The 14,765-nt window shown below is 38.3% G+C and overlaps 1 protein-coding gene across 3 annotated transcripts in view; it reads left to right on the plus strand.

Annotated features, from left to right (window-relative positions):
- The window catches only part of LOC130930338 (gamma-aminobutyric acid receptor subunit gamma-3-like), a 271,640-nt gene that overhangs the window by 58,268 nt on the left and 198,607 nt on the right, over positions 1-14,765 (plus strand). The window contains exon 1 of one of the 3 annotated variants that reach the window (XM_057858234.1): positions 13,846-14,132. The exons of the other annotated variants lie outside the window; for them this stretch is intronic. Coding sequence (XP_057714217.1) covers positions 14,048-14,132 — 85 coding nt within the window. The 5' untranslated portion in view covers positions 13,846-14,047. Of the gene's footprint in view, positions 1-13,845; positions 14,133-14,765 lie in introns of those variants that run through there. 3 annotated transcript variants of the gene reach the window in all.

Below are 14,765 nucleotides of genomic sequence, written 5' to 3' on the forward strand. Positions count from 1 at the left end.
TAAGGACTGTAGTGGGCATTTCACTCTACTGTCATTTAAATCTGTCTATGCTGTCCTCACTCCGAAGCGTCTACTTTTTCCAAAGCTAGACAGCTAGTGAACGACGCCTTAATAATCAGACTTCTTCCTTTTTCATCTGATTTATTAATAAAATTGCCTCAAACCATTGTCCTCTTTAGACCGTCGTAAAACTACAAAAAAAAAGTACACAAGCACTGCATTAGCAACAACGTTGGCTTCGCACGCTATACAGGTTCACTAAACATAAACAAAAAGCGTCTCATACAAAAAATATAACATTTCGCTTACTAACATAATAATGTACATTCTTTACAACCATACTTACGGACAAATCTTGTCCAAGGATCATATAAGCACAACATTACAACGTAGGCGTCAGCCCGAGACGTCGTGCAGCCATATTGAACTGGCAAGAAAACAATAAACCATGTCGCAAAGCGACCACAAGAGTTCCCTGTTAGACAGCACAAAAAGCCTTGCTGTAAAACTTACCAAAAGGCAGAATACTGTCTGAGCGGGACGTGTGCGTTAATTGCATGAAATATTTTAACGTGATTAATTAAAAAAATTAATTACCGCGCGATAATTTTGACAGCCCTAATATATATATATATGTACAGTTGTGGTCAAAAGTTTACATACACTTGTGAAGAACATAATGTCATGGCTCTCTTGAGTTTCCAGTTATTTCTACAACTCTGATTTTTCTTCGATAGAGTGATTGGAACAGATACTTCTTTGTCACAAAAAACATTCATGACGTTTGGTTCTTTTATGACTTTATTATGGGTTAACAGAAAAAGTGATCAAATCTGCTGGGTCAAAAATATACATACATGGATCTGAAAAAGGGAATCATTGACTTGAACAAGTCAGGAAAGTCACTTGGAGCCATTTCAAAGCAGCTGCAGGTCCCAAGAGCAACAGTGCAAACAATTGTTTGTAAGTATAAAGTGCATGGCACTGTTTTGTCACTGCCACGATCAGGAAGAAAACGCAAGCTATCACCTGCTGCTGAGAGAAAATTGGTCAGGAGGGTGAAGATTCAACCGAGAATCACTAAAAAGCAGATTTGCCAGGAATTAGAAGCTGCTGGAACACAGGTGTCAGTGTCCACAGTCAAGCGTGTTTTGCATCTCCATGGACTGAGAGGCTGCCGTGCCAAAAGCGGCACCTCAAGGCTCGACTGAAGTTTGCTGCTGATCACATGGAAAAAGATAAGACCTTCTGGAGGAAAGTTCTGTGGTCAGACGAAACACAAATCGAGCTGTTTGGCCACAATGCCCAGCAATATGTTTGGAGGAGAAAAGGTGAGGCCTTTAACCCCAAGTACACCATGCCCACCGTCAAGCACGGTGGTGGTAGTATTATGCTGTGGGGCTGTTTAGCTGCCAATGGAACTGGTGCTTTACAGAGAGTAAATGGGATAATGAAGAAGGAGGATTACCTTCAAATTCTTCAAGATAACCTCACGTCATCAGCCCAAAGATTGGGTCTTGGGCGCAGTTGGGTGTTCCAACAGGACAATGACCCCAAACACACATCAAAAGTGGTAATGGAATGGCTCGAATGGCCTTCCCAAAGTTCTGACTTAAACCCCATTGAGAACTTGTGGACAATGCTGAAGAAACAAGTCCATGTCAGAAAGCCATCAAATTTAACTGAACTTCACCAATTCTGTCAAGAGGAGTGGTCAAAGATTCAACCAGAAGCTTGCCAGAACCCTGTGGATGGCTACCAAAAGCGCCTAATTGAAGTGAAAATGGCCAAGGGACATGTTACCAAATATTAGCGCTGCTGTATGTATATTTTTGACCCAGCAGATTTGATCACTTTTTTCTGTTCACCCATAATAAAGTCATAAAAGAACCAAACTTCATGAATGTTTTTTTTTGTGACAAAGAAGTATCTGTTCCATTCACTCTATCAGAGAAAAATCAGAGTTGTAGAAATAACTGGAAACTCAAGAGAGCCATGACATTATGTTCTTCACAAGTGTATGTAAACTTTTGACCACAACTGTATGTATATAGGAAAGTAAATTACATGCAATGACACTTTTTCGGCCACCGGGGGTGGGGGGGGCTGGCCGCCCTACCCCACCCTTAAACTGCGCTTATGGCAGTACTTCTCAAATAGTTGGCATGTGACCTCGGGGAACACATTTTTTTTTTTTTGCCGTACTACAACCCCTAGCAAAAAGTATGGAATCACCAGTCTCGAATGAGCACTCACTCAGACATTTTATTATGTAGAACAAACTGGGATAAAAAGCTTTAAATAATTATGAATTACTTCAAAAGCACAACTCTGTAGCATTCAGAAACACAGATAAAAAACATTGTGGTGGTCAGTAAATGTTACTTTTAAAGAGCAAGTGCAGGAAAATATGGAATCACTCCATTTTGAGTAGAAAATACAGACACATCCAGTCAATTTCTTTTCTTTGATTGGGCCTCTGCCTTCACAGGCACTTTAAACATATAACATTGACTGTAAGTCTGATATATTATTGTTTTTCTAAATTATGTCCTCCGTTTTGACCTAATGGAAGTGATTAACCCAGTGTCACATGTTTGCGTGTCCATAGTTTTCTGAGCTTCCCTAGTTGTCTTGGTGAACCCATTAGCGGACAATTGTTTATTTGGATTACAAGGTACAACACTTCTGTTTTATTGGATTTCGTGGAATTGCATTGTTTATTAAAGCTGATGTGTGCCTTGGCATTTAGCTCAAATGTTAAGCAAATAAATCCATTATGTCGCAAATGTATGCGATCAATGTCAATTAAAATGTTTTTTTTTAAAGCGACCCTTTTATCGAAATAGCCAGTCCTTTAGAGTTTTTCTTGTTTCCCCTAGAGTTTGTCAAACATGTTTTCACTTATTTACAATAATCAGACGTTTGATTGAAAGGGACACAATCATTATTCAAGTGAGTACAAAGTGTGCACTGACTCACAGCGAAAAAAACAAGTTTCGACAACAAAAACATAAAAGTAAGGCTCCACGGCTTCATTGTGTTTGTCTGCATGGGGGTGACCTGAATGCTTTGTTATGACAAATATAATTGTGGAAGATGACAAAATGATGATTTGAGGAGTCACAGTTTAAATCCAAATGAATTGCTCAATAGCTCTCTTGGAAGTGGATGAAAAAGGCAACTAAATAAGACTCATCGTCGCACTTCTGGTTGTGTACATTTATAGGAGTCATCACGACTTGGCCTTTGACTTTTTTAATACTTGCTCATTGACTGTCAACCTTCTGAAAATTAGCATTGCTAATTGAACGTACGCGTTCTCTCAGGCTGTTTTAATTTCATTTCTGTGACCTATCCTCTACAAGGGCACAAACGTGCACAGTCTGAGCAAAGTTGAAGTAGATTGTTAACACAAGATAAGTGTTGCCACTAACGCGTAATCTGATTACTTTCTTTCAGTGACGAGCTACCTAACGCGTTAGTTTTTCTGAACCGGTAATCTGATTAAAGTTAGTTTCCTTAGTGTCTGTGCGTTATTATTTTGTTATTGCCTCATAATCTATGGAGAATGTTGCTCTTAAGTTTGGGAGCGACATCACTGTCACGTTTTCCATCGGAGGACAAGGCAAGGCCAATTTATTTATATAGCACAATTCAACACAAGGCAGTTCAAAGTGCTTTACATCACAAGAAGATCATAAAAATCACATTAAAATCAATAGAACGTATAAACAAAGACAATCGAAATAGGAAATAAAATTATACATAAAAAGTGTAATCCCGAACAGAATAAAAAAATAAAAACAAAAACATACTATAACTGCTAATAATTGAGATCAGCAATGGAGATCAGCACAAGAAGAATAGAAAGTAGGGCTGTCAAACGATTAAAATTTTTAATTGAGTTAATTACAGCTTAAAAATTAATTAATTGTAATTAATCGCAATTCAAACCATCTATAAAACATACAATTTTTTTCTGTAAATTATTGTTGGAATGGAAAGATAAGACACAATATGGATATATACATTTAACATGGTACATAAGTACCGTATTTGTTTATTTTAACAATAAATCAACAAGATGACATTAACATTATTAACATTCTGTTAAAGCGATCCATGAATAGAAAGACTTGTAGTTCTTAAAAGATAAATGTAAGTACAAGTTATAGAAATTTTAAATCAAAAACCCCTCTTAATGTTTTCGTTTTAATAAAATTTGTAAAATTTTCAATCAAAAAATTAACTAGTAGCCCGCCGTTGTTGATGTCAATAATTACACGATGCTCATGGGTGCTGAAGCCCATAAAAATCAGTCACACCCAAGCGCCAGCAGAGGGCGACAAAACTCCAAAAAAACACAAGTAACAAGTGGACATTGCACTTTGCTGTCATTTTAATCTGTTTGAGCGGGGCATGTGCGTTAATTGCGTCAAATATTTTAACGTGATTAATTTTAAAAATTACCGCCCGTTAACGCGATAATTTTGACAGCCCTAATAGAAAGCAAATAGATTGACATATATGGCAGTTATGGATACGCAGTGTTAAGCAAAAGTGTTTTTAGCCCTGATTTAAAGGAGCTAACAGTTTGAGGGACTAAGGGACTATGATAATGTGGGGACACAGAAATTTCGAGTTGTGTGTCATCTGCATAGGTGTGATAGGAGATGTCATACTGTTCGATAATCTGAGCTAGGGGAAGCATATAGATGTTAAATAAGAGTGGTCCAAGAATTGACCCTTGAGGGACTCCACATGTGAATTTGGTAAAAACAGCATAGCCAAGCTACCTCGTCAGGACGCGAACAATGAAAGAGGCAGATACCACATATGGCTGCATTTGCTCACTGGAAACACAGCCATGACTTTACATTTGTGTCCAGTAAAGATGACAAAAATCACAACCACACAGGTTTTTCCGCCATTGAAAATGAATGGGAAATTTGGACGTACATGGCCGTCAATGGAATGTATGTGCATGGCTGTCAGTGGCATCGACTTACTTGGGCGCCAGTTTTTTGTAAATGGACTGTCATGGGAAATGGTCAAAAATCACAAGGACAAATGTTTTCCCTCCATTGAAAATGACTGTCAGTGGTATCCCATTAGAAATGAATGGGAGAGTGTTTGGCGAATTTGGAGGGAACTGTAAATTCTTGGCAAATTCTGTATTCAATTTTTATGACCCTTAACGCCCTGGAATTTTTGATGTGTAAATTATGTGATTTAGTCGAAAATTGGAGTACAAGTAGCGTTTTGAATTGTTTTTTTTTTCCTCTTAAAAAAAAAAAAAAAAAAAAGCTGCGATTACGGGCAAATGAAAAATTTTTGGGGGGTCGTTTGAAAAATTCCCTGCGTCGCACTTAAATTCTGGGCAATATGATATTCGAACGGTGTAGGTCGGTCAAACTGTTTGGGCTGTGTGGCGTGACGAACAAACACCATTCAATAAAATATATATATTTTTTAAACAAATTTTACTATATGGGCCTCTGCCTATCAAAGCCCCATCTAATGATAAATGTACCAACTTCAAGGTTTTCCAAACACATAAACATTGTGAAAAATAAAGAGAAGCTGTGACCAGCACTTGTATAAAGACAGAAGGCTTCTACGTTCACTTTGAAGGCAACATGCATATTGGCACAAAACCGATAGCATTTAAAAATGCTTTTATCGGCTGTTACTATCCGCTACCTGACAATTTCGAAAAACTCTAGTTATATTCTTCCATTTTTTTCCATATACATAAGCGTTATGCAGCGCAATGCAGTGAGTATATTTGTTTGATTACATTTATAGTTACATTATTGTACACATTTATAGTGCCGTGCGAAAGAATTTGAACTTGAACAATTTAAGCTTTCCCGGCATTTCAGCCTTCAAACATAACGATATTAAAATTTTTTTTTTTTTTTTCAAGAATCAACAACAATTGGGACACAATTGTGAAGTGGTGCGAAATTTATTGGATATTTTATACTTTTTTTTAACAAATAAAAACATGAAAAGTGGGGCGTGCAATATTATTCAGCTCCGTTGAATACTTTGTAGCGCCACCTTTTGTTGCAGTTACAGCTGTAAGTCGCTTTGGGTATGCCTCAATCAGTGAAATTCTTGCCCATTCCCTGCAATTTTCTAAAATTTAGACAGTCTGGTTTAGCTACAGTTCTGGATGCTAGTCGTAGTTAGACTAACGCAGGAGTTAGTCTGAATTTGCAAATATTCAAGATGCTAATTGCAGCTATCCAGAGTGAAACTCCCTGTTCACACTTAGGCTACTTGATTGCTTGTTTGAGTGGTTTATTGTTTGACAAAGCCACAAGTAGTCAGTTTGGTATCGGGGTCATTTGACGCCTTTCTCGTATTTCTATATATTAAAAACCCCCGGGACTACCAGTGTTTAATTAAAGCATGGAAATTCTTTTCGTATCCAAATCCGGCTTTAAACTTCTCCACAACAGTACCTCGGACCTGCCCGATGGTTCCACAGGTTTGCTTACCCATACATTATCATCATCAATCATTAAGAACAACATTGGATCATTCAGAGATCCTCACTGAACTTCTAGAGAGTTTGCTGCACTGAAAGTAAAGGGGCAGAATATTATTGCACACTCCACTTTTCAGGGTTTTATTTGTCAAAAAAGTAAAAAATACCCAACAAATTTTATTCCAGTTCACAATTGTCGTCCAATTGTTGATTCTTGACTAAACAATTTTATTTTATATCTTTATGTTTGAAGGCTGAAATGTGGCGAAAGGTTGTAAAGTTCAAGCAGGCCGAATACTTTTCCAAGGCATTGTATATTTACGCTGTCTTTGTAGTAGCCTAGTAGTAGTACGTAAACTATCCAGCATGTGTGTGTACTGCCATTGTGCATGCCTTGTATGGAGAAAACGCACAAGCATGAGAAAAACAAAATAAGATCCTCTGCACCCCCCTGCTGTGAGTGACTTCCAGCACCCCTGAATCGTCATTTACCGCTACTGCTTTTCCGAGTAAGCTAGTGTGAGTTTTTGCTTTGTGAGAAAATTAGCTACGGTTTTAAGTACTGTGCGCTTTTTGCAGTGGAAGGTAATGAATTATTTGAAAGGGTTACAAAAGATGTGAGACTAACCTCCAGGGCAGCATCTGGCGCGCTGATACCTGCAGCTCTCCCCGAGTGGAGCTGCGTGGTCAGCCGGGATCCGTGCATGCGTTTGCCAAGGCTGACAATGCGGAATGCATTTGCCATTGGCCCAGCTGAGATTAATGCTCTTTCTTGCTAATGGAGGTGCGCTGGGTGATTTCTTTTTTTCTTTTCCCCTCCACTTTTCTGAAGCAAAATCTGGAGGAAGATGTGAAACATGAAGAGGAGGGAGATGAATTCATCTGGCCTCTGAGGATGCGTTACTCCCATTAGCCCAAGTTGTTTGATCCAGGCAGATCGGTTAATGTTTGTACTTTCTTCTTCCGCTGAAAAGTTGTCCCTTTTAGATGAGGGAGACATCAAAGAAGCTGTGTTTTCAACCTAGCGTCTGGTCTTCTCTCTGGTTTACTTTCAAAACCGTATTCAGGTGGCATTGAGCTTCAGGTGACTTGACTACTACGCTGTGGTGAAAATGTGAGAGGGAATCACTTGAAAATTATTGCCAGTAACAGTGTTGTTTTTGGCAGCCCTTTTCATTTTCGTCTTAGTCTTAAGCCCCTTTCAGACATATCCCGGTAAATTCCTGTTGAAGGGAATAGTATCTTTTTCTCGTATTTACCGTTCAACTATTTGATTATATTGTGTTAGAGAAATATAATCAGGGAATATTATCTTTTCTCTTTATGACTGTTTGTATTACTCCAACGTACCCATTATAAAATAAATAGCATTTATATCATAGTTTAAGGAAAACAAGCAGAATATATTTAAAATAGGGCATAAGAGATACAGTGGGGCAAATAAGTATTTAGTCAACCACCAATTGTGCAAGTTTTCCTACTTGAAAAGATTAGAGAGGCCTGTAATTTTCAAGATGTGTAAACCTCAACCATGAGAGACAGAATGTGGGGGAAAAAACAGAAAATCACATTGTTTGATTTTTATAGAATTTATTTCCAAATTAGAGTGCAAAATAGAGTGGAAGTGGCCTCGCCAGTCTCCAGATCTCAACCCCATAGAAAATCTGTGAAGGGAGTTGAAAGTCTGTGTTGCCCAACAACAGCCCCAAAGCATCACTGCTCTAGAGGAGATCTGCATGGAGGAATGGGCCAAAATACCAGCAACAGTGTGTGAAAAGCTTGTAAAGAGTTACTGAAAACGTTTGGCCTCCGTTATTGCCAACAAAGGGTACATATCAAAGTATTGAGATGAACTTTTGGTATTGACCAAATACTTATTTTCCACTATGATTTGCAAATAAATTCTTTAAAAAATCAAGCAATGTGATTGTTTCCCCCCCCCCCCCCCACATTCTGTCTCTCATGGTTGAGGTTTACCCATGTTGACAATCACAGACCTCTCTATTATTTTCAAGTGGGAGAACTTGCACAATTAGTGGTTGACTAAAAACTTATTTGTCCCACTGAACATGACGGCTTCTGACCACGGAAGCTGACTGAGCAAGATTGATGCTGACTACCAAGTGATAGGCAAGACATCTACAAGCCCACGTCTGCAACACCAAATCCCGCAATCAGCTCTTCAGAAACATCCAGAACAAATGGCCGGACGTCCTGTACTACCACAACACCCGATAACAAAAACAGCCCTAAGTGTGATAGCCTGGCGCCTCTCAGACGGTGAGGCACGCCAATCCTCCCACCTCAGTTGCCTCATTAACCATTACCCAACATCAGTGACACACGAATTTGACAGCCCAAATCTGCAACAGAAGAAGACTGAAGTCTTATAACAAGGGCCGCGATGCAGAAATTGCAGACAACAAGGAGTGGTTGAGATTTTCTTTTTCATATAGTTACCCTTTTAAACGTTATTTTTCAAATTTTTTTTGTTTGGATCAATTATTTATCATCTAACATATCGGGGAAAATGCGACAATAACAAAAAAAATACAATTAAGCGATAGTTATGAGGTAGACATCCGGGACTTTTTTACAGACGCCAAATGTTTCATTGTGACGTAATTCATTTAAAAGTTTAGAATATGCGAGTGAATAATTTTTTAAAGTCGTTTTTTTTTTTTTTTTTTAACTAAAATTTATACATCAATTAATGATTCTAAGCTAAAAATGACAAACATTTTGAAGAATAAATATAATTACCTTTTCATGGCTAGGTTGAAACAAAAGCGGTTGCGCGACGTCTGTAAACGGGGGTTTTCAGGGTAAAACGGACAAATGAAAAATAGTTGGGAGGCTTAGTGCGCCATGAATCTGCTATGGCAGCAGAAAGACATATTGTTCGATCAAACACAACAGTTCTTTTGGCTTAAAATACAGCAGTTTCTTTTCAAGAGGGGTGCAAGAGCAGAAACTGCTTTTTCGGTCTTGTCTGTGTTTTCCGCCATGGGCATGTTTCCAATGAATCATGAGGATATTTTTCGGTCTTGTCTGTGTTTTCCACCATGGGCATGTTTCCAATAAATCATGAGGATATTTTTATAAAATAATGGACAAAAATGTGTTTGGCTACTTTATTAATTAGGAATGTACGTTGCATTGATAATCGTGATAACCGCAATTATCGTAAATACCGTGATCATTGTTCAATACTGTGTTGGCCCAAATATAAGACGAGCCCCTCTTTTTCAAGACTCAAGTATGGAAAAAACCACCAAATTTTGAACACCAAATTAACTTTTATACAGAAGAAAATTACAGTACATCTGAAACAAATGATTATAACAATATATTTGAGAGAAAAAGCATGGTATTTTGCCTCATTCAAATCTTCTGAACATTTAAATATGTAAACTAAAGTGCAATCACATTCGTATATGAATGGCTTCTGGTTTTTGAAATGTTAAATAAACCAATTTATTGTGATAAAACAACAAAATTGCAATAACTATTAACCATCAAAAGTGAAGTCTAACTGTAACTGTAGTCTTGAAACAAATCTGAATAAGGAAAAACATTGCAATAAAATAATGCAAACTGGTTAAACTTGAGAGTAGCTGAAATCTATCATGACAGAACATCGCTTCAATGATATCTGGCGCCATCTAGCGTCGTGAATGGGTATAACGTCTAGACCGCGAATATAAGACGACCCCCACTTTTTCAGTCTAATTTCAATGCAATGCCGTCTTATATTCGGGCCAATACGGTAATCGAATCGTAGCACCCTGAATCGTAATCTAATCAAATCGTGGGGTGCCTAAGATGGCACACCGCTAGTCTTGATATATGTCCATCGACGTACAGTAAGTGTTGATGTGAGGCACATCTACTTGTCTTCTCTTGCCTAACAGTGTTTTCCACCTGTAAATAAATGAAAAAATGAAAAAAATTTCCATTATGTGTTGACATAATTGTGCCATGTTACACGTAGTGATTAGCAGCAGGCTAGCAGCAGATACAGTAGTTGTAGTAAATAATATTAAAGATCATCATAATTACAATCATCATCGTAATGAGAATATCAAAGGCAACAATTCGTTTCATGCGCAAGATATTAGCTTTAATATTTTTATAGCACCGGACACATGAAAATGCAGAGATAGGAAGAACATAACTTTCATAACTCGGCAGCAACATGGCTACAAAGACACCCGGTCTTTGTGGTGGCACAAGCTTGGTTCCACATCTGCATTCATGAACATGATGTACCCCCCTCTCATGATGATGGCGGATGAATGTGGTATTTCCAAATGGTCTTTTTTAAGGGATTTTGATGAGTAAATTGCTGTTTTGGATGGAGAAATTCTAAAATGGAAGTTGCTAGCAGACATGTGGAAGTAATGTGGAAGTACCTCCGAAACTTGCCTGGTTTGTAAATATTGTAAGATTGGTTTTTTAAATCTTGCATGAGAGAATATGCAATGTTGCTTTAGCCTTTGAAGGTGTTAACTGAGTGATCCTTACACTTTATTGAAACTCGTGCTAACTGCGTTAGCGTAGCATTGGCATTAGCTTAAGCATTGCAAGCATCCTCTTAAACGCGCTCTCTCACTTGTTTACATCTCGTCGTATTGTCCTGGTGGGTTTAATAATTTGAAAATAATTAGGGCTGTAAAATCTATCGCGTTAACGGCTGGTAATTAATTTTTTTTCAATTAATCACGTTAAAATATTTGACGCAATTAACGCATGCACGTAATGACCCGTTCATGCGTTGCCTCAAACAGTTTACAATGACTCCATTTTAAATGCGAGTGGACACAGGCGTTCATCGGACCGCGCCTTTCATTGGCTTAAGCTTTGGCAGCCACTTCTAACAGTCTTGGTTGCCCAACTTCCCATCATGCATTTGGGCAGAGCAGGAGACGATCTTTTTCTTAACACACTTAATTGAACACAATGCAGAACATACTGTATACCATTTGCAGCCACCACTGACAGTCATGGTTGCCCAACTTCCCATCATGCATTTGGGCGGAAGTTAAGTCGCTAGAGTATTATTTAGTGAAAGCACAACAAAAATAATATTCCTATATCTAAAAAAAGTAATGTTCACAAAAAGAAAAGCACTCAATGCAAAGAGAACTGGCATTCCCAATCAAAGTAGCTATGCAAAATACACATAAAACTTACTCAGACTTTGCCTTCGCTAGATCTCTAATTAATTTAAAACTCGCCATTGACACCTTGTTGTGTATTTCAATCACTACCTTACGTAGTTAAAGACACTGTGGAGCAACGGCAGGAAGCCCATGTGCGTCACGCTCGGCAATGTCAACAAGGGCGTGCTATTATTATTATTATTTTTTGATTGAAAATTTTACAAATTTTATTAAAACGAAAACATTAAGAGGGGTTTTAATATAAAATTACTATAACTTGTACTCAAATTTATCTTTTAAAGTGATCCTCTACCTTAAATACATGTAGGCTCTAATAAACCACAATTATTCTCTTGTACTAAAATATGTTGTTAGAAACATATAAAATGTTGAATCAATGGCAATATTTTATCATATTTAGTACACATTTTGACCGATACTACAATTGCGTATTGCTGCCTAAACTCGCGAAGTAAAATGCCACGATGTGCTGCTTTTGGATGCAATTTTCAGTCAAATGGTAACAAGTGGAGAGACCTGAGTGGTCAAGGTGGAATTATTATTTTTTGTGAATAAATGTGCATAAGTGGAAGCTTCTCCCCCTTTTTGGTATCCTACCTACCACTCGTTACAACTGGCGCCTGAACATTTTTCCTGGATCCTCAGTCAAGTAAGGGATCCGTCTAATTTCAGGATCCGACGGTCCCACCGCGGCGGCAATATTGGTTTCGGGTCTGTCTAATTTCTGGATTCGTCGGTCCCGCAGCGGCTTTTCGGATCAGTCTATTTTGTGGATTGGATGGCCTGATCGCGGTTGCAACATTGCCATGAGATCGGTCTAATTCCTGAATCTTCGAGTGAGTGAAAAAACGTGGATTTGGATTACTATTGCTATCTTTTTTGTTGACTATTCTTCGTGGGAGTTTTCCCCCTAATCATACCAAATAATTAAAGCACTATGGCACGCTACAGTGACGACAGTGACTCTGACATGGACCTTACTTTTATATTGGAGTTCGTCTGTGTGCGTACCGCTGAGCTCCCGAGTGACGAGTGGTCAAGGTGAAAATATTTTTTGTGTGAATAAATGTGCATAAGTGGAAGCTTCTCCCCTTTTTGGTACTTTTATGCACGTATCCTACCTACCACGCGTTACAATGTACAACAAGACATGGATTACACTCGATTCCAGGATTTGTTCCCGTCAAACTGTTGGCTTGTACTGCATGTAAAGCATACGACAGCTCTGGACACTAACAATCTATATAATTATCCTGGGATAAGTTTGAAAATGCAATAGCTTACCTTGAAGATCTGCCAACAAAAACCGGAGTTCTCAACAGCATACTCTCTTGCTCCGTTGTCAATGAGACGCACTTGCAGCGAGTACATCACCAGTTTTGCCCAATTCTTCTCTCATAAGCTACTGTATTTCCTGTTCTCATTTTGCCTTTGCTGCTCGTCTTGTGAACGACCGACAGCGCTGTCCTGCTCTTCACTTTTCCGATCTGGTTCAAATTGGAAGGGCAGAACCGACGACATGTTGGGGTAACTAAGAGTGACACGCTGGAAGTTCGGCCCGGTGACGTCACGCACTGCAAAGTAACAAGAATGGCGAGCTATCACTTAAAATAATTTTACAAATTTTATTCAAACGAAAACATTAAGAGGGGTTTTAATATCAAATTATTATAACTCGTACTTATAATTATCTTCTACGAATTACTTGTAGTTCTTAAATTGATCCTCGATCTTTAAGACAAGTCTTTCTATGCGTGGATCCCTTTCACAGAAAGAATGTTAATAATGTTAATGCCATCTTGTGGATCTATTGTTATAATAAACAAATACAGTACTTATGTACAATATGTTGAATGTTTATGTCCGTCTTGTCTTATCTTTCCTTTCCAACAATATTTTACAGAAAAATATAGCATATTTTAGTGATGGTTTGAAATGCGATTAATTACGATTAATTAATTTTTAAGCTGTGATTAACTCGATTAAAAATTTTAATCGTTTGAAAGCCCTAAAAATAATGTTACAGTATGTTCTTGCTGAGTGTGTATAAACTAGGCAACAATTTACGCAATTTACCGCTCACACTAAGTTTGGCCACAACTGCATCCCGTAGTCCCACACGGTGATGTTTACATTCTCCGCGCGGCAATGCAGGACAAAATGCAGCCAGCCACGATGAGTGAGGATGATGACCCAGGGCTGCTTCATGGAAAATTGCGTTTTAAAAAGCTGCCTAATGGAAATCTGGATAAAACAAAAGTTGTGTGCACATACTGCTGTGATGAACTGTCCTTCCATCGAAGCACAACCAGCCTAAGGTACCACCTTCGGGCAAAGCATATCTTTGCTAGTGTTAGCAATGACGCTAACACCGCAAAAGCAAGCCGCAGTCATCAAGCTACACTGGCAGAGTGCGGACAGACTTGTCAACAAAAGGACAACAAGTAGGTTGACTACTGCTATCGCTAGATGAGTAGCCAGAGACTGTAGACCCATTAACTTAGTCGAAGACAAGGGCCTTGAAAATCTCATCCGGATAGCATCGGGCGACCCAACATACAGAAAACCTTCACGGGCAACTATTGCCACAAAAATTCGTGAACTTTTTGAAAATGAAAAGGCAACGAAGGTGGAGCAACTAGCCAGAGTTATATTTGTTGCACTGACAGGGGGCCACTGGACAAAAAAAAAGGGTATGACTGGCTAACTAGCAGTGTTTCTAAACACCTTTACACACATTTTAGTGTAATGTTTTTCAGTTAAGTGTGTGAAAATTGACAAATTATTATTATTATTATTTTTAAATCTCACACAGCTTTCAGGCCATTTAGTGTAAAACTGCAAATGCTGCATTTATTTGTGTGAGATGTTTAATTTAACAGACAAGTTGTTTACACATTTTTTGAAACACTAGCTATTGTTACTGTATTGTGCTATTGTGCTAATTTTGGGCAATATGCCAAAGGGTACTCGAGCCACATTGTTAGTCAGAGGCACTTTAATCTGTTAAGCTCTTTTCTATATAATACTGACAATTTATTTCATTTTATACGAGCTGAGTTGTTAAATGGATCCTC

Source organism: Corythoichthys intestinalis, chromosome 2, assembly GCF_030265065.1.
Source record: "Corythoichthys intestinalis isolate RoL2023-P3 chromosome 2, ASM3026506v1, whole genome shotgun sequence".
NCBI classification, from domain to species: domain Eukaryota; kingdom Metazoa; phylum Chordata; class Actinopteri; order Syngnathiformes; family Syngnathidae; genus Corythoichthys; species Corythoichthys intestinalis.